Source organism: Rousettus aegyptiacus, unplaced genomic scaffold (assembly GCF_014176215.1).
Source record: "Rousettus aegyptiacus isolate mRouAeg1 unplaced genomic scaffold, mRouAeg1.p scaffold_m13_p_10, whole genome shotgun sequence".
In the NCBI taxonomy this organism is placed as follows: domain Eukaryota; kingdom Metazoa; phylum Chordata; class Mammalia; order Chiroptera; family Pteropodidae; genus Rousettus; species Rousettus aegyptiacus.
Window position 1 is genome coordinate 81190744 of NW_023416285.1, and position 20909 is coordinate 81211652.

Genomic DNA, 20909 nt, shown 5'->3' on the forward strand with positions numbered 1-20909 from the left:
TGATTGATGATAGATTAAATATAGGGTGAAGGTGTTAAGAGGAAAAATAATAAAGGATGATTCCTGTTTGGGTCTTGAGCAACTGAGGGTATCATGGTGTCAATTATTAAAAATGGGAAAACTGGAGGTTAAATGTCTGAAGCACAGAGCAAGCTCCCTTTTTTTAGAGAATTTGCAATGTTAAGGCTAGTATCTAACCTTATTGCTAATGGGAACTCAAGGGATCAAGATGAGGTAACCTGGATGAAAGGGACTTTAGAGTGGGATTCTTAAAGCCAAGGGCCTTAACGAGGTCGCCTAGGCAGACTGCACTTTACAGCACTCCCGAAGTTCAGAAATCACGAAATAAAGGGGACAGCAAATTAGAACAGGATCTAAAGAATCCCAACCTTTGAGCCAAAGTTTTTATTAAAATACTGCAATTAAGAAATTTTGTAACTGACACAACTATTAAAATTTTAGCACTGATATTTTCTTAAATGCAAATTATGCATTCTGAAACTTTCAAAATACTGTTCTGAAATAACTGCACAATATAGTCAAAACATATTTATTACTTTTTAGTGTCATTTTGTACACTCCAGTACAAATACAAGAATATAGCCATATTTACAGGTATTGAAAAGAAATTCATATATCCAAACCCCACATCTAAATACAGTAGCTTTAAGTTCTGAACTATAATAGTTCTGATTTGCAGTGATTTACTTCATGCCTTGCCCCCTTCCCTTTGAAATAATCCCTTAAAGCTAAGGCTGTTTAAACAGAATAAATTATTTTTGAAATGGGGTAACAATTCATTCTTCGCAAAGTTTTAAACACCTCCTTCCCAAGATTTTACAAGTGTGAAACATATATAAAATTAGACGATAAAACCACTCATTTGGGTTATTAAAAGCATAACGTCCTTAAAAAGGGTGGAAGCACTGAATTTTCAGAGTGCTAAAAATCTGGAAATACAGTCCACGTTCTAAAATTAAAAGTCAAACTAGCTACCCAGAAAAGTAGGAAAATTGGTTCTTCACGGGAAACTAACGGACCCACCTTCACAAAATACATTTTATTACAATGTTGTTTTTAAGATTTAAATATGACTACTAATGTCCCTTTTAAAACAAAAATAAAAACCCTGAGGTTTCCTAGGAGCTATTCATTTCTATTTTCAAATTATCTGAACCAAGATGCCCATCAAAACAAGACATGTTCAAAGCCACCGCAATAGGCCAACTAAAGAATTTTCTTGGCTATTACGCCTATTTTAACCCATTTCCCATTTGCCTCAAGAATCCTCGCCATGGCACTTGCAGCTGCAGCGTTTACCCCAAGATAACTCGTGGATTACAGTCCTCTAAAGTTTGCCACAAAACAGCTTATTTTCTCAATGCTCTAGTGTATCCATAGTCTTTGGAAACAAATGACAGCACTCTACAGCATTCTGTTTTCAGCAGTGGTATTTCCATTTACAAAATATCATTCTCGATCGCTGAAAATGTCAAATCCTAGAAAATGTAGCCTTCCTATGATGTTAACACTGTTCCCGAACAGTTGTTAGCTGAAGACTCATTTGATGAATCCGATTTATGTATACATTTCTGTTACATTAAGGTCAGAGACAAGTTGTTTAGAAATAACTCCAAGAACAGTTTATTTTCACGTTGAAAATCAGATTTGCTTCAGCCTCTGAACATGTTTATGTAAAATTAAATGAACGCTAGCAGCGAGCCAGAAGGTTAGTAACCGGACACGACGTCTGTATTAAAGTGCAATATTTACTACAGAATTATAAGTGAATCAAATATTGTAAAAATATTTTACAAAAAATTAAATCTTCTGCATTTAAAAATTGACCAGAAAATTCGAAATCAGGCATCTTCTGAATGTACGTGAGCAATTCACTTAGGAATGTAAAGTTTTTAAAGCAAAGAAATAAGGTGACATAAATCAATAAACTATTATTAGCAAGTCAAATTCAAATTTACCTCAAAGCATAAGTCAAGTTGCCATCTGATCAGGAAACGCGTGCCTACCACATCACAAATTGCTCGCTTCTTTCCCGGAAAGATACAGGACTGGATCCGCAAAGGTTTTAGCTTAACACGGCTCTTCAGAGTTTCATTTACAAGCACTTATCAAGTCCAGCACATGTTAACAGTATCACAGGTATAAACATTTCATGATATAATTTATGACATTCGTTTCTTCTTACATTTTAAATGTATTCTTAAGTTACAAAAAAAATCAGTTTCCAGTATGATTCTAATTCCTCTTAGTTACACTGGAACATTTTTGTAGTAGAAATGATCATCCATGCTACTGCTTACAGTTTAATTTGTTGAGAAGTCTCCTTATTTTCTATACTTTAACTATGCTTTAAAGAATAAGAGCAATTTCAAAAATTTCAGTATCCCAGAATGTAATAACATTAATGTCCAACATCACAAAATAAGCCCTTGGTGCTGGCAGTTCTAAAAGCAAATGAATGCATCTGCCTCGAAAGAAAAAAAAACGTAAATTGGATAAATTAAGATTTTGAAATTAAAAGACTTTTCTACATAAAGAAACCCTTGTGATTTGATATAATACTGGCAGTGTCATGCTAAGGCCAGGTGACCAATATTTTTAGCAAAGAAAAAAAAGCCAAAGTGATTTTATAGTAGCAATAGTTTCTTTTTTTATTTTAATATACTTTAGGAAACAATATACAAAGCTGAGCTTTCCCACCATTTCCAGATAACAGCAGGAAGCTCCAATTACACAAATTTAGCGTTTTGTGATGGCTAAGAACAGCAGTCAGCACCAGACTTGAACAGTTAGCTACAACACAAACATCCTTCAAAATGAAATGTCATAATAGCAAGACAGGTAAACCAGGGTTAAACAAATGACAACCACTTGGGAAATGACTTAATCATTCTTGTTGAATTTCATATTTCATTAAATATCTTATACACAATTTCCTGTTGATATGCTTTAAACAAAGCCTCCCTTAAGGAATTACTTCAATTAAGTATAAACATCCAACAAGAATAGTTCTGATAAAGAAACCCCAGGCAGTTCAAATTCTAATATGCATTGACCGAAGGAAAAGAAAAATAACGATTTGCTTGTTTTAACATGTTTATTACAACAGATACAATTCACATCTGACTAGCTTTGTTTCCTCTTTCCCCTCCCACAACCATGTTCATTGGGCCATTTCCTTACATTTGAGCAATCAATGTACTTTCAGCACACACGCCCAGCAGTACTTTTTAGGTCCATTCTTACAGGGTGCAAATGGATTTCAATAATTTATACAAACAAGTGGGTTATGCTCAATCACTGCAATTTTAAGCTACTGTACACAGGAATGAAAAGGTTATAGAAAAGTGCCATAGCAACAGTGCCTTAAGAAAGGAGAAAAAGAGGAGCCTAAAAAAATGGATAAAATCCGATCAAGGATTTCAGAGGGAAATGGAACACACGGGAAATGAAAAAAACATTTCTCTGCAAAACAATTGGAGAAGCACTGCTCTTGATCAGGTGCAAGTGTGGAAACAGTTGTTTCATGATATTTTGTACACTGCCCATATGGTTCAAAATTGTATCCTTAGACACAGATCGCCTGGCGCTTGCACTGAATTTTTGAAAATGCAAGATTTCTGAATGATAAATTAACCCCCCCCCCTTTTTTCTTAAAAAAGCTAATTTTGCAGACAGGTTTACATGTAAAAGGCTAGGTATTTAGCCACCTCAGCATTGATTAGTTTTGGGTGTCTAAGCTCTGTTACACATGGCTTCCCATGGCTTCACTCTACAAAACATATTTACAACGTGAAGAATACATCTACAAGAAATCTACATTTCAAGGGTTTTACAAATCAATCTTGTCTCTTTCCCCTGAATTGACTCTCACAAACCCCGTCCCCTTGTCATTTCCTTTGCCCAGCTTAACGGTCCAAAGTCTACTTAAATGCAGCTCAAAATGTTAAGATTGGGCAATAGATTTACAGTTCCTGTACTCAAAACCATGTGCAATTATTCACATCTTCAAACCATGAAGGAATTCTGATTTTTTAGCTTTTCGAGTTCCTTAATTTGTTGTCTCAAAAACAGTATCCTGAAAAATAAAAGAAGGCATTAGAACTGTGTGGTCAGGTTACAGAAAATCCAAAACAAACTTTTAACAAAAATATCTTTGAAAAGAAAATGAGCAACTACTAGTTAAGACAAAATAATTAAAAACTGATTAGTTTACAGTTAAGACAAAATAACCATTGAATATATGATATATACTGAAGTATCAGGATGACAAAAGTTAGAATGTTTCCTAGTTTTACAACAATTGCTCAATAATTAATCTGAACACTATCATCGCACAAAGGCAACAGATATTAAACATGAGATAAATCTACATTACATTCTTTCTGGGCACAATACAGTAAGTTTGGAATTAACTGGGTGCAAGAGGCTCATCATTTTGAAGAACAGTTCTCAAGATAAATGTAGGTTCATAAAAATAGAGCCAGGTCCAAGTCCCGCTAACATGTATGTTTAAAACGAACTCCACAGCTAACTAGATTTCCATTAACGTCATAAAATCATTCCCATTCTGACCCTTCTCTTCTATGAACTGTGACATTTAATACTTATACCAGGGAATTAGGAAAAATCATGTACTGGCTATATATTTGTTTTAATAAGTTACAATATGGAGTAGTATAATTTCCTAAAAGCTAAATCATCTGTCTAACAAACCAAAATGAAGTAAGCTTAATGTCAAACTACTTTCAGAACAATCCTAAAGTAAAAAAGATCCAGGTGATATCCAAAAGATGCCTACACATATTTTAGTAATTGAAAAGTAAGATAAAAACTCGACTTTTCCAAGTTTAGTACAAACCCCTACCTGGTACTTACTAAATATTTGTGGTTTCATGATAAAATTAACTCTACCTTATATAGACTGGATGTTTATTTAATTTAAAGTGTGTCCTCAGGCATTTAAAAAATATCTACTCTATTTACTGGATGTAGATATCCTACTTGAGTAAAAATATTAGATTAAGAAATGTGAGAAAAAAGTTATGTTGTGATCAGCAAGAAATAGTACCAAAATGTCAGTGCCTCAAAACAATAAAGAATTTTTTTGCTTATGCTAAAAAGAGAGGGGAAAGGGAAAAGAACAGGACAGGACAGGACACAAAAGAAAAGAGAGAAGAGAGGAGAGAGAAGAGAGAGAGGAGAGAGAAGAGAAAAAAGACAAGAAAAAGAAAACATGAGACAGTAATAGTTTAGGTGATAACAATTCAATAAACAGATATACAAACATCACTGAACTTGCTGGACAACCAAATTCTTAGTGTGATTTCCAAGAGCTCTATCAGTGATGCAAGGACAATGTAAACAGTGATTTGAAATTTCAATCGAAATAAGTACCCTCAGCAATAGACAAGTATCCACAATTCAATAAGCCTCCTCAATTCAAGAGTGGAGCATTTATAATCAGTTGCTGTCTAGTTTCACATTTTAAATAATATATTACTATACCTAACCATTATAAGAAAAAGTCTAACAAAGCATTTACCATTTTACCATGGGTTAAAGAACTTAAATCTAGAAGCCATTATTGTTCACCAGAAATAGTATTAAATTATACAAATTAATTATAGTATTACAGAAAGTGATAACAATACATGAAGAAAACTTTAAATTTCAGAACTGAAATTTATGTTCTTCAGTCTGATTTAAGAGACATAACGCTAAGAAACAAAATTTTAGCAAAAAAAATTACCTTTGCTCTCGCAAAGTTGCTTGAATTTCACATACTCGAACTAAAGATCTCAAATTTTTTAATTCAGTACAAATTTCTGACATGTGAACGCTTCCCATGTTATGGGCTTCTTCTCGCAATCTTGATGCCTATAATTAAAGAGATGAAAATCCTATGACATGAAAATTACATGAAATATAAGTAACATCACATATAAAAAATTAAATTTTTGAGAACTGTATACTAAAGATTATAAGAATAATCATTTTCTTTAAAACCCACAAAAATATAAGAGTAAAGATGATTTTCTTTAAAAAAAAAACAAAACAAAACAAAATAAAAACAAAAAAACTGTCTCATATGGTAGGAGGCAATTATTCTAAGATTTACTCCTCAGTTTCTTGAAAAAATAGCATTTCCAATCTCATAATATAGCATTATGAAAGGACAACTCATGATTTGTAGCTAATTAAAAAGATTCTGGATCAGCAAAAGCAAATTTCAGGTATAACACTGATAAAACAGCCTCACTGTATTCCTGTATCATGAGATACACAACATAGCTATGCGAACTAATGAACATTTCAGATGGTCGGTTGTCTGATAAAAGGCTTTAGAGGCCAATGGTGATAATTACCATGTCTTAAGTCCCTCACCCCAAAGTAAAAATGTTTCCTAACTTCCAGCAGCTAGTCTAGTGAGAGTGTCATAAGATTAACAGTACTAACAAATTTTGAAACTATCAGAGCAGCTGGCTGAGTGGAAAAAGCACAGTGGCTTTGAGCCACATCACTGTATTACCTTGGTATAATCTATTTGGTTCTTTAGGGCCTCATTGGTAAAATGGGAAAACTTATTATCCTCACTGGTTAAGAAGCAGAGAAAATAAAATATAAAGCAATTAGCACAGAGTTAGCTATATGCTGAGTACTTGATAATGATAGCTATAATGATAATTATATTAAAATAGTTTATGTAAAACCACAAGTGACTTCATAAACACCCTCCAAGTGTATATCAAATATATTATAAAATGACTACAGACAACTTAATCAGAAATTAGTTCTTTAAAATATAGCTTCAGTTCAGCGGTCTAAATTAGATTTTCTAAAAATAGAACTAAGTTATATTTTGGTAGTCAACAGAGGTAGAACGTATGCTGTGAACCATGTAACATACCTGCTTCTCTGCATGATCTGCAGGCCATCCTTGAACATGCTTTATGAGATTTTCATTGAAGTGTGCTGCTAGCGTAGGTGTTAATGAACATGTAGGTCGGGTAGATGAATTCTGTGGTACAATGGCTGCATTTGATGCATTACTGCTAGAAGTATGATTTGGACCAGGTGATGGACTTCTCTGGCTACTGGAAAAGAAAACACAAGTAAATGTGTAGTATATCTAAATGCAGTTTCTAGGTATCCTAGAAATTGTTAATATCTTCTATTAATTTAAAGATATCCAAATACCTATGAAAAATTTGTTATTTTAACATCAGATAAACAAAATTGAAAATCCAAAGTATATTTACATCATGTATTCCTCAATATGGTTTTTTTTTTTTTTTTGGAAAAGAGTCCTTTTAACAATATCAGAGACAAATTAAAAATAACAGTACTCTCCAAATTTGACAGCAGAACTTGATGATTGTATAATACAATGAGCAATAAGAATGTAACTAAGAAATGGTCACATTTTAACAGTTATAAATATAAGGGACATCTAATTATTATTATATTAAATACATGTAGATAAGGAGGGAAAAATATATACTGCCCTTGTTTAACAGCAAAGTATTGAATCAGAGGGTGAAATAATGTGAAGCAAAATAGAGACATTTTATTGGATAGCAATGAATGAGTTTAGTGGCAAAATAAGACCAAAAAGTAACACTCTGAGATTATCTTCTTTTAAAACTGTATGGTTTAGACTAGGGTTTGGGGGTATGGTGGTGAGAACCAAAAATTTAATCACCCAAGTTGATTTCCTACCTGCTTCACCAGACTTGGCTCTGAATGTATTTCAGTTATTTCCAAAAACTAAATCTCCCAAAGGATGAAGAGTTTCATCACTGAGGATATTTAAAATAATACTGCAGCCTCTACAGACAATTTAAAAGAAGAATTTCCCAAAAGTGTTCTGAGCAATGGCAACATTGCTGGAGTAAGCAGACAGCTTCCCAAGGTGATTATTTTGAAGGGAACAACTCTCATTTGGATGTGTAAGTTCTGAAATGCTTGTTTAGAAAACAACAATAGAAACAACAGTTGAATTATTTTGCCACCTCGCAGAAAGAAATAAAATAGGAAAATCAATTAAAATCATTTAAAGTTGTATTTGTTCATTAACAAAGAAAAGCGACAACACAATACAGCTCTATCTGAAAGCAATCCATATAGGGTCAGAGTTGTAGTTAACAGGAGAGCCTGACACATACTAGTTGGCAAATATTGGCCCAAGTTTTAGATGTGAGATTTTTGGCTTCATCGATACTCTCAAATCTAAAACTGCTATGAGGAGGTTTAAAATGTTATTTCCAATAAATAAACTATTATAAAACCATGTGCCCTCTTTGTATAAGTTATCACATATTGTTATTCCTATCACAGTCCATCCACTAAGTGAAATTCTAAAGAGCCACTCTCCTTAAAATAAGCCAGGTTTCACCACTAAAGACAAAAATCTATCTGTTGTAGGTTTGCCTTTATAAATTTTATAGTACCTAAAATTAAGTTAGGCTAGGCTATACATGGATTCTTCTTCTAAGTCCAAGCTCAATTACAGTTATAACATTTGAACAATGCAATATTAAGGAAAAAATCTCACAACATGTAACATCAACTTACTTTGAACGCTGAAGACTTCGAGGAGAGACAGGTTCATGACCTTGTGGCTTGTCAGCAGTTATAGGCTGCTGCTGTGTGGCCGATTGTGAAACTGGTCCTTGCTTAACTACTGGAGTACTAACCTGAAATGTCAAAATCTGGTGAGATAAGCTTCTATCACAGGGACAAATGGCATGGAAACTAGGTAAAAGCAAAAGTTCTATCAATAAAACTTACCAATTATCCTAAATTGTTTTATATTAAGATTAATATTAGTGCTACGGACAGATAATAGCTCCCTTATTCTCAGGCGATATATCCCAAGACCCCCCAGTGGAGGCCTGAAACCACACACAGTGCCAAACACTATATACAGCTGGTACTCTATAGCAGGTACTAAAACAACGTTGTTTCATTGTAATGCTGACAGAAATTTAACTCTTGTTAATATCAACTGGCCTGTGGTAAAAATTGTTTCATTATATGTTGTTTTCCTTAAAATTGCAAAACCAATCAACAATATTAAGTGAGGAGATACTGTATCTACTATATTTTTCCTATACATACACACCTATGGTTAAGTTTAATTTATGGTAAAGTTCAATTTATAATTACGTATGGTAAGAGATTAACGATAATAACTTAAAATAGAAAAACGGTAACACTATACTATAATAAAAGTTACCATGAATGTATGCTCTCTCTTTCCCTGATAACCAAGATAGCTACACTAAGGGACTAAATGGGCAGGTAGCTTATACAGATGGATATGTTGGTCAAAGGAATGATTCAAGTCCGGGGAGGGATGGATCAGGATAGCACGAGAGATTTCTTCATGCCACTCAGAAGAGTGTGCCATTTAACTTATGAACTGTTTATTTCTGGCATTTTCCATTTAATAGTTTTTGATAGCAGCTGACCACAGGTAACTGAAACCACTGATAAGTGGGAGACTAACCGTACTTAACTGTCATGTAGGCCCCCAAATCCACATACTCCTGCAAATCTAGTTAATAATCTTAAACACCATAAAACTAGAAATTTAAAGAAGTGAAATCAAATGAGTTTCCAAAGGTCACGCAATCAGAATAGTTAAGATTTGAGACTAGGATCTAACCTCATCATAAAATGTCCCAAGACCATACAATTACTTTCTTTAGCATACCTACATAAGAAACTAGTCCTACTGATTTTGAGCCTGGTTTTCTTTCCAATACACTATCATACCTCTCCTGATTTATAGTCATGTGATGCATAACCTTTTAGTCAAGGAAGGTGCATATATTACAGAGGTCCCACAGATTATAATGAAGATGTAAAAATTCCTATCAACTAGTGACATCTTAACCCCTAGTGACACACCTTAGCCATCTTATAACGCATTACATAAATACCATTGTATTACAATTACCTACAGTATTCAGTATAGTAACATGCTATACAGGTTTTGTAGCCTAGGAATTGTAGGGGAACAGACACTGTCACCCCAAAATATGTCTATTTGGCATAAGGCTTATTTTAGGCTGGTTAAAGAAACAGCAGACATGGGAGAAGGTCTGAAAACCAAGCAGAAGCTACCCTTTGTAAAAGACATTTATATTTGCAAGGGAAATCTCTATTTGTAAAAGGTCTCCCTCAGTGTACCAGGAAGAAGAGGGATAACGATACGCCAGAAACTCTTCCCAATGCTGAAGGCAAGAACAACTTTACTCTTATTTTCTGCACTTTTCCCAGTAACCTCCCGTAACAGACTCACTCACTTCTAACATCTTTTGTCTTTAGCTGAAGATGGTATTTAAGGTGATTTCAGACATTTTAGCAAGTTACCCAGTTTTCCTGGGTCTCTCCCATGTATATAGGAAGTATACATGTAATTAAACTTTTGTTTTCTATTGTTAATCTGTCTTTTATTACAGGAACATCTCAGCCAAGAAGCCAAGAGGCTAGAGGGAAAATTATTTTTCCTCACCTGCAGAGCAACAGGCTATCCCATATAACTCAGGTGTGTAATAGAACATACCATCATATAGATACAGCTGCCTAAATTTCAACCACACATGGATAAAAAGTACAGATTGGTCATTATAGAGATATATACTAAGAGAAACATGATTGCCAGGGGGATCATAATACTATTCATCTCCAGATGTCAAAGAAACAGAAAACGGTTTTAAATATAAACTCCAAATTAAGGCACAAAAGCAGATGGGGCCATTTGTGATTAAGTCACACCCTCTAGGAGCAGAGTTTTATGTTTGGGTTTTTTTGTTTTTGTTTTTGTTTTTTGTTTTTGGATGATTTGATATTCTCCCAAACAAATCTAGATGGCCCTACTTATTTTTAAAAACAACCTGAAAAAGTTTTGAATGAAAAAAAATTGACAGCCATCTGCATAAGGGATATGAAATGCTAACTTTTAGAACTGACTATAAAACTAACACTACCACTTATTTTATTTTCAGTCATTATTTATTATACTCTTAAGATACCATTGTGAAGACAAGTTTTAAGCATTAAGAATAAGATCTCTTTTGCTGAAATGCATATTTTAATTCTCCCATCAAAATATAAACCTTAAGGAATCACGTAATTGTTAACTCAGAATTTTAAAAATCAATCTAGATTGAACATAACACATGCAGAAATTAAATGGTTGAAGTAGGGAAGGGATTAGCCAATAGGAAGACAAAAAGCTGGCCTACCATTAATTTCAAGCTATGTTTCAATTTTTATATTAAGCCTTCTGCTTATGATTTTATATGAATAAAGAATTCTCTGGCACAAAATTTTGAAATAGTCCACTGTTTTTACAATAACTAAAAAGAATTTTCTCCTACATTTACTGTTAAGAGTAAAAAAAAAGTCACGGCTTGTATATACCAACTTCCCAATCTGTTTCACTGGTGGCATGCTATACAAAGCAAAGCATGAGTGTGACTGGGATATGCTTATGAATTTGTGTCACTATCCAAATGTTTCAGTACAAAACTTGACTGTAGTATTGTAGGGTCTTCTTTATAGTCCATTAAGAATAGATCGACATTTTTCTAACTGCTGTTAAGAGCCACCCATTTAAGATTTTGAGTGGACCAACTGAGCAAAATAAGTTTTCTATTCGGAAAGACTTAGGTCTCAAATTCTGATTCTATCACAAAAACTAAATTTAATCAAAGGCTTAATTTTATCTATTAAATGAGGCAAAAAGAAGTTGATTCTCATGATGTGAAAGCTTAACATATAAAGCTCTTAGCACAGAAACTGACTCCTCTCTGAAATAAAAGTGTGTGAGGGAAACTCATGGAAAACATGTTCTCTCATATCTATAGAGTTTGGAAATTCTACGACTATTAAGACTTACTTAATATCCTCTACTTTATCCTACTCTCCATGCTACAAATCCCTAAGCCAATAAACAGAACAGAATCAGTGCATAAAAGTAGCACAGGTGCAATTCCATTCCCCACTCAATTAACTGAGAACTTCTAAGCCTATCTATTCTCACTCACCTGTCATTCACTCCACCACTTCATTCTCCTAGGGCTTTTCTACAATACAGATTCTAAAACATTAAACTTATTTTTCCATAAGTAAGTGGTTTCTTTTCTAAATTTCCCTTGAAGGTGACATACCTTTGGCTGTGATGAAACAGGAGGAGTACTAATCAAAGGTTTGATAGGGACTGTGTTAGTCTGAGGTGTGCTTATTCTTGGAGACACATAGGATCTTGGGGATGACGCATCAGACGTTAAAGACATTGGAGACTGATTAGATGGTTGGGCTGCAAAAGAGTGAAGCAATTAATTTCAAATAAACCAAAAACCTCTGTAGTCTATATGGAGGAGATCCTTGCATCTCTCCTCATTCCCCACCCCTCCAAACAGAACATTTATCTGAAAAAGTAAAAATCTGAGATACTGGGGCCACACTGACTAAATGAGCTTTGTATTAGAGATAAGCATATACCCCGTGTGGCCCTCTCTAAGACTAGAGCAAGAAGGTAGCCTGAACCCATTATCCCATGGAAGGCATCCTCATCATCTTTCTTTCTTCTTCTACATTTAGGCCCCATTATCCCTCTTAGCCACCTGCCTCATAAAGCTAAGTGAAGAGTTGTCAAAGTCTTTTCACTATTATATTTCAATTTTAGAACAGTTAGTCCTGCTCAATTTATCACCGTTCTGAATTAGGGCTGGGGGACAAATCAAAGTGACTCTTTCATTTCTCTTTTGTTCCTATGTGTATCTTTCGCCCAGATACCTTCACAGGGAGGAGAGATAGCTGTTTCAAGGCAGGACTTGAGCACTTCTGTATCCTCTAGTCAAAAATCATCTAACATCAACCTGAACCAAACTTCAACTTTCATTAAAACATATTCGTCTACAGCCATGCTATCCTGAACATGCCTGATCCCATCTGATCTTGGAAGCAAGCTAAGCAGGGTTGAGCCTGGTTAGTACCTGGATGGGAGACCACCTAGGAAGACCAGGTGCTGTAGGTGTTTAGAAAATTAAATTTTCAATGTTTCATAAAGATGGAGGGCCTATTATAGTTTACTTTTAGCTCTGGAGTAAAATAACTTAAATTCAGAATTAAATATATACTGTATTACAGATTTGATGGCAATATTGTAAGAGAAATGTCAAAGCTTGCTTCATTTAAAGAATTAAAATATTACTGTATATTGTAGCATTTAAAAAAGCATAAAATAAAACCATTATTTTACCATATCTCCTAAAAAACTATAACAAAACAAGACAAAAAACAACAACAAAAAAACACACTTTGCTATTCCATTGCCCTTAGAGATCTCTAAGAATATGAATACCTTGTGTAGAGAGCTGAGCAGCTTGAGAAATCAGAGAAGTTATGTTGAAAGCAGATGGTCCAGCAGTAAGAAACTTATGAATTATAGACTGCAATGAGGCTTGTGTCACAGCTGCTGTAAGAACTAAAAACATATTTTATTTTAAATTCAAATAAAATAACAGGCATATGTGGCATTAGTAACAACCTGAAAATTAAAAAAGAATCCAGAAAAAAACTGGAGTATTTCAAATTAGAACTCTTAAAAGTCTAAACAATCGGAGTAATATAATGGGTCTAGAGATGTGAAATAGTATGAGGTAGACGACAAGAATTTATCTGTTTTATAAATAAAGTAAAAAGGTTTCCCTTACACTGAAATTCAGCTGTGCAGTTAAAGAACACTCCTCTAAACGAGTATTCTCCCAGGAACTTCCAATTATGCCATAAACCTATCCACTGATAGGTAAAGTGCTTAGTACATTACACTTGGAATTAATGGGATAAATGGCAGCTCTTTAATGCGACTGTTTTTGTAGACAAGCTGACCACTTAAACTCTACATCAACACCAACCCCAACAATATTTTTAAAAATGGATGTTAAAAAGCTGAATACTTAGGAATATAACATTTTTTCAAAGCTAGGATCTTTTACTATTGACATTTTCTTATGCTACTGTTTCTTCAAAGTATTTAAAAGCTCCACTGTCTAGTAAAAAGTTCATATATTAAACAAGAGAATGGCATGGTTTTCTCAGAGAATAAAATCAAAATATAGAAAAACTGAGGACAGTAAGAATATGAAATTAATGACCGACTAGATTGAGAAAGCTCAATTTTTAGGATAAAGGAAGGACTTAACCACTTAATACGACTGTTAATATATTATGTAAAAAGGTACAGAAATAGAAAATTCTGCAATGCTCTTAGGACTGAATGTTTAAATGTGAATGGTTTGCAAATTAAAACTACACCCACTTTTATTCAGACATCTTTGAGATCACTGCCTAAACACTTTAGTAGCATACTGAAAAGCAAAGTTGGAATTTATGCAATTAAGTAGGACAAAGAGCAAAATATTATTCATTACCTCCTTTCTCAAAATTTCTTCAAATATTATATAAGAAGGAACTACTCAAATTTCTACTTTTGTAATTTGCATTATTTTTAACATTCCAGATAATTACTTACTCATATACAGCTTCTTTGAAATAAGCTAGTAACCACTGAATACATGACAAGTCTTGAAAAATACACAGAAATCCAACCGCTAACTCAAGACCAAAGTCCTTAAACAATGTGAGATATAAATTCCAAAGTATTAAGTTCAAATGTAAATTTCAAAATGAAACAAAGACCTTTCCTAACATGAAGAATTCACTAATTACAAAATTTTTCACAATGTAAGTGAATTAAAAAAAATTGTTACTATGAGCATTTACCTTCATTTATTTTGGATATGTCCACATTAGAATTATTAAGTTGCAGTGTAGCTTGCAAAGCAGGAAGCAACTGTCTAAGAAGATTTGGGTCCTGAAGTAATGGAGGTATTGGTGACTGTGGAACAGGAGAAACAGGGATTGCTGAAGCAGATGTTGGAGGTACAGATGTGGGATTCAGTCCAGAGGCAGAAGATGTGGAAGGAGTTGTGCAAGAATGTGAAACAGATTTGTCTCCTGATGTAGGTTCTAAATAAAAAAGATAATAAGGCTGAAAAAAATTCCTTGAATAGAGGTAACTGGAACCAATTATCAAACAAGCAATTTCCATGGCCCAGGCACCTAACTCAAGTAGTATTGTTTAATCTTTACAAGTTAGCACATAGGAAACTGAATAAATATTCGAATGACTATAATAATGAGGCAGGCATTTTTATATTCCGATTTCATAGGTGAAAAAACTGAACAAGATTACATAACTTGAAGTCACAAAACCTGGTATAAAGCAGTGATTTAGCCATACTCCATGTCTAAAAGTACCACACCGTTTATTAATAATGCTGTCTCAAACACTGTTGTGTATTAACTATACATTCAAATAAGCTTCCATTAGGATAAAGGGCCAACACAATTCCCCAGGACTTAATTTTTTAAGTCTGATAAAATAACTTAAGGTGAGACCACGGTTAACTACCCAAGTATGACAGTGGCCTCAGTACAAATCAGGATAGGTAACCATGGTGAGCAACCCCAGAATAGGCTAAGGATGTGATAAATAAGGAGACTCCTACTTTGAACTTTTATATTTAACAACTGAGTTTTAGAATTACATACTTTCCTTTTTTAATTAAAAATATAAGGCAACGAGCTATCGCTATTTGTATCAAAGATTATCAGCACTAAAAATGACCCTTTTAATAGCAAACAAACCACCACAAAACCCCATCCTTAGTATTTAAAAATAAACAAACACATAAAACATGCATGGAAAATTATCATTATTTGAAAGCTATCAATGCAAATTATTTATATAAAGTCAAGGCAATTGCAATCAAAACCCCAACAGCACTTTCAGTAACATTTGACAAGCTGATTTTATAATTTATTTGAAAGAGCTAAGGCTAGTAATGGCCACAAAATTCCTGAAGAACACAGGTAGTGACATGCCTTGCTAGATACAAAAACTTACATTTAAAATGAAACCAACTGAAGGTCAATTACACTTTATATATATATTTACATCTCTAGAACTAGTAGAGGAAAACATAGGAACACTTCTGACATCAGGATACAGAAATTTTCAAAAAGTAAAACAATTACATCCCAAAGTATTGGTAACCAAAATATTTTAAAGAACTCCTATAAATCAAAAAAGACAAACTACACATTAGAAAAATGAACAAAAGACATGAATACATTTCACAGAAAGCTGAATGGCTTAAAAAATGTAAAAGCTGTTCAACTTCATTGACAATCAGGAAAATGCAAATTAAAAGCAAAAGGATATTCTTTTACGCTCACCAGACTGAACCAAATTTAAAAGTCTAACAATACCAAATGCTGACAAGGAGGAACAGGAACACTTCACATTTCTGTGGAGATGTAACTATATAACCATGCTGGAAAATAATTAGGCATTATCTAGAAAAACTGGACAGGCACTTATTTCAAGACCCAGTAATTCCCCTTAGGTAGAAATATATCCCTTAGAAAAACTCTGATATTCCTAAATCAGAAGAAACAGTCAATAATTTTTATTGCAGTATTGTTTTACTTTAGCAACAAACTAGTAACAAATCCAATGTCCACCAACACAAAAATGAACACAAATTGGTATTTTTATACCATGGAATTTTACTAATACAGTGATTTTAATAGAGGAAAAGGGGAATTAGAAGTCCAATGGGTAACGATATTAAGAATGAACTATTCAAGACATTTGTACGTATTCTCATAATACTGGCCTTAAAAGCTATGAAAATGTGCTAAAGCACTTTTAGTTTCCCATATATATGCATTTCCTGAAGATTTTCAAGCTCATGTATGTATGTAACTGATTTAAGACTACTATTATGATGTATAAAAGTTTGAGGAAAACTGCATTTGAATATTACACTGCTACTTAGTAACTATGAATCTTCATTTCCAATTCTAGGAACTAAACATTCATTAATCTTCAAGGCCCTAGAGAAGCCGGAACTGCTAAGCGCAAGCTTATTGAAAATTGTCTCTATCAGTCTTTTTATAATGCTACGTAATGGTCCAAAGAACTCAGAGCAACAGCTCTCTAAAATATGGACAAATATGGACCTCATAGCTAGCTGCTTTGAGTATATTTCAAAGATGTGTCAATCAATTACAGTTAAGTCAGAAGGTGTAAGACATTTTAATTTTTGTAAGGCAGATATTTTAACTTTTGTAAAACATACATTTTAAAGGAATTCTATAAGTCTAGCAGACTATTATGTTAAGCTTTGCTGTTTTAGATTTAAAGACAAGTATAAAGAAACTTGCATGAAAAAGATTTTTCCTTTGAAAACCTGTTGTCAGTTATTATATTTTATGGGGCAATTGTAGACAATAGAAACAGTTTTCTCCAAATAATATTCCCTAAGGTTCAGTTTAGGGAAGATACAGCTTTAGGAGAATCTTGCTTAATGTTTAGAGTGAAACAAATTCTATATTTTTATTCCCTCCATAAACGATTAGCAATCATATCCCTCTGAAATGATCTTTACTTTTTGTTACTTTTACTGTGGTTTTCTTCAGCTTTTAATGACAGGAGTTGGAGTGAGTTGTTTTCCAATTTGTTTTGGTGTTGCTAAACCTATCCACAGATTTGAAAAAGTAATACAGGCTTGACTAGTCATCAGTGTTGTCCTTCAAGAAAACACCCCAAATAGAAAACTAATACATATTACCATGAAAAAAATAACAAAAACTAAATACCCTTACTTCTAATTTTAATAAGTTTATCCTGAGAACAGATATTTTTTAGTGAGAAAATATTATTGATGAACAGCATGGAAACCAGTTGATACTTCTTAATACTTATGGGGGACCCTTGAGCTACTGACATTTCTAAAGGCAAGAATTTATTAAAAGGTTTGACTTTGAGTACCAGTTTTCAACAGAATTCTAATCAGAATCACCTGTAAAGTTAAAAAAAAAAAATACAGCTCTCATGGCTCAACCCCAGATCTAATAGACTTGGTGAGACACAAGAAGCACACATTAAACTTGTTAAGAGTTCTATGGGTGATTCTGGCATCACTTACTGGTTACGAAAAAATAGAGACTTTCGAGGTTCCCCTTGACTTTAAAAATAAAAACAAAAAAATAGTATAAACATGGAGAATTGAGAAAAGTTTAAAATCAAAGACAGGGTAGCTATGCTGCCTTCCCAGGTAGGTCTTCAGCATGCTATTTTTACACTGTTTGAGAGGAGCACCATTCACCCCCATACATATTGCCCTTCCAAAGCTTGTTATTTAAACATTTTTAATATTACTTGCCCCAATTTATAAGTGTAATTGAAAATAACTGAGTTTAATAATCTAGGTAAAATAATGCTGTACTAAAAGGTAGTCATAAACAGTTTAATTAAAATATGAAAGAAAGGTATTGGTAGAGTGTCCCTCCTCTGTGTTCGGAGTACCAACGCAAATCTGTTACATTACCCAGCATCTTCTATTATATATTATTTCTCCTTCTATTAGAACATGAACTTCAGGAGAGGAATTTTGTTGTACGTATCTCTGTAGCTCTGGTACTAAACTCCCCAAGATGGAACTGACATATATTTGTTGACTGGATGCCTGAATCGACAATAAATTCCAGCCCAGGTGCATGTGTATGTGCTCTCTCCTAATCTCTAGGTTCAAAACTTATGATAATAGGGAGGAGGGCCTAAGGTCTCCATAAATAACTGACAAAGCAGACAAGCAGCTAACTTCATGCTATGAGTAACACTGTATAGCCTTAGAGACAAATCTAACTTAATCTTATAAAATATACCTTTTTTTATACACAAAGGCAATAAAACTATTCAGAATAAGTATACAGTCACAGTTTTTGCTATAGATATTTAATTTAATTAACATTTCTATTTGTCTGAAGTCTTATAATCTGGAATCTGATCTCAGCATGTGAAGTTAATGTATTTAATAACATCCATACAGATTTAAAAAGAAAAATAAAAAATCTGCATTTTGGGTAAGTTACCTAAAGACAAATGAATTTATCTAAGAATTGATGTAGCATTTTGCAGTACAAAGCCATTTCAATAGCCTCTTCTACTTTTTAAGAGTATCGGTCTCTAATCTCACCCCTTAAATGCAAACCTTCCCAACATTCAAGAAATCTAGATTAATTTTTTCAGTCTTTGGTAATAGAATGGTGTCTAGTTTTAGCTCTAGCATTTTTATTTTTGTGTGCATCTATGAACTTTTAAAGGACACTTAGCAATCTGTCCCTAAGCTAATTTTTTAACTATGTCACTTTCCCACCTGATTATTTCTGTGACTTGTAGATCTCTAACCAATTCTTTAAGATGAGCCCTAATTATGTTATCCTTTGATTTTAATTTAAATTGTGTATATATGCTTTGATAAAACCTTTTTCCTCCCTTTATAATTATGAATTGTTCATTTATATTTCCAATATTTACCAGTAGGGGGAGTAACCTACCAAAGACTAGACTACAGAAATATTTTACTAAAATCTAACTTTTTAAGGTTTAAAGTAATATCACTTACCTATTTTAATTAAGGAATCCTTTCAAAATATCCAAGAGAATATAAACGAAAGTCAAAATTCATTGCTGACCTACATTTTTCTAGTATGCCAGTAATTCCTCTGTAATCTATAATAAAATCTAAATGATACTGCATGTAAAGAGTATAAGGTACTAATTGCATTTCTAATCCTTAATTTTCTATTATGTTTTGAGAGTTTCTGTGATAATATTGAACAGGACATGGGAACAAAGCTCATACTACTGGTGCAACAAGGGCAGTCTGCTTGTTCTATTTTCTAGTAATGGTGCTACACAGGAGAGTACAACATGGGCAAGTTATAAATAAAGGAAAAAAAGTATACTAGTGGAAAAAAATATAACTAGGTGACAATACCTGGTACATAATCTGTGACTGTCATTTTAATTTATTTTTAATTTTATAATTTATGAATATATTAATCGTATCCATCTAGAGTATTTTTCCTACATTTACAAATACACATAAATATGGTGCTAGTGTTTCATAATAAAGGTATATTTTTTGCAAATTGTTTTATTCAACTGAGGAAATCTTTGTTAATACAAAGGATAAGTATGTTTTAAAACTTTTAACAGATTTTAATATGCTAGTGACCTCTGCAATAACCAACTTACACACCAATTGTTTCCTCACATTCAATTATTACTAACTTTACGGGTGAAAAATCTCATTTTAATTCCCAATATATACTGGTAATGGATAGCTTGAAATTTTTTATGCTGGTAAAATATATGCAACATACAATTTACCATTTTAACCACTTCTGGGTTTACAATTCAGTGACATTAAGTATATTCACACTGTTGCACAACCATCACCACTATCCATTTCCCAGAACTTTTTCATCACCCCAAAATGAAACTCCATACCCACTGAACACTAACTTCCCACTTCCCAAGCCCCTGGTTACTACTATTTTACCTTCTGTCTCTACGAATTTGCCCATTCTAGACACTTCGTATAAGTAAAATCAAACAATATCTGTCCTGTGTTGGGCTTATTTCACCTAGCATAAGGTTTTCAAAGTTCATCTGTTGTAGCATGTATCAAAATTTCGTTCCTTTTCGCGATTAATATGTGTATATATATCCACACTTTGGTTACCCTGTTAATCTATTGATGGGCTTTTGGACTGTTTCCACTTTTTATCTATTGTAAATACTGCTACTATGAACACTGGTGTATAAATACCTGCTTGACTTCCTCCTGGCTTTCAATTCTTTTGGTTATATACGCAGGTGTGGAATTGCTTGATCCTATGATACTTGTTTCACTTTTTAAGAAACTGCCGAATTGTATTCCACAGCGGCT

At 33.4% G+C, this 20909-nt stretch overlaps 1 protein-coding gene and 1 pseudogene across 9 annotated transcripts in view; one reads left to right on the plus strand and one right to left on the minus strand.

Moving 5' to 3' along the window:
• Positions 1-536: 536 nt before the first annotated feature.
• WAC (WW domain containing adaptor with coiled-coil) overlaps positions 537-20909 on the minus strand; it is an 81586-nt gene continuing 61213 nt past the window's right edge. For 7 of the 9 annotated variants that reach the window (XM_016160783.2, XM_016160779.2, XM_016160778.2 and 4 more), the window contains 7 exons: positions 14824-15069; positions 13403-13525; positions 12207-12355; positions 8599-8720; positions 6932-7118; positions 5774-5901; positions 537-4099 (listed from right to left, as the gene is read on the minus strand). In XM_016160783.2, coding sequence (XP_016016269.1) covers positions 4030-4099; positions 5774-5901; positions 6932-7118; positions 8599-8720; positions 12207-12355; positions 13403-13525; positions 14824-15069 — 1025 coding nt within the window. In that variant the 3' untranslated portion in view covers positions 537-4029. The remainder of the gene's footprint in view (positions 4100-5773; positions 5902-6931; positions 7119-8598; positions 8721-12206; positions 12356-13402; positions 13526-14823; positions 15070-20909) is intronic. The other 2 variants (XM_016160777.2, XM_016160782.2) reach the window with 2 other exon arrangements.
• On the plus strand, positions 12953-13075 carry LOC118609046 (annotated as a pseudogene).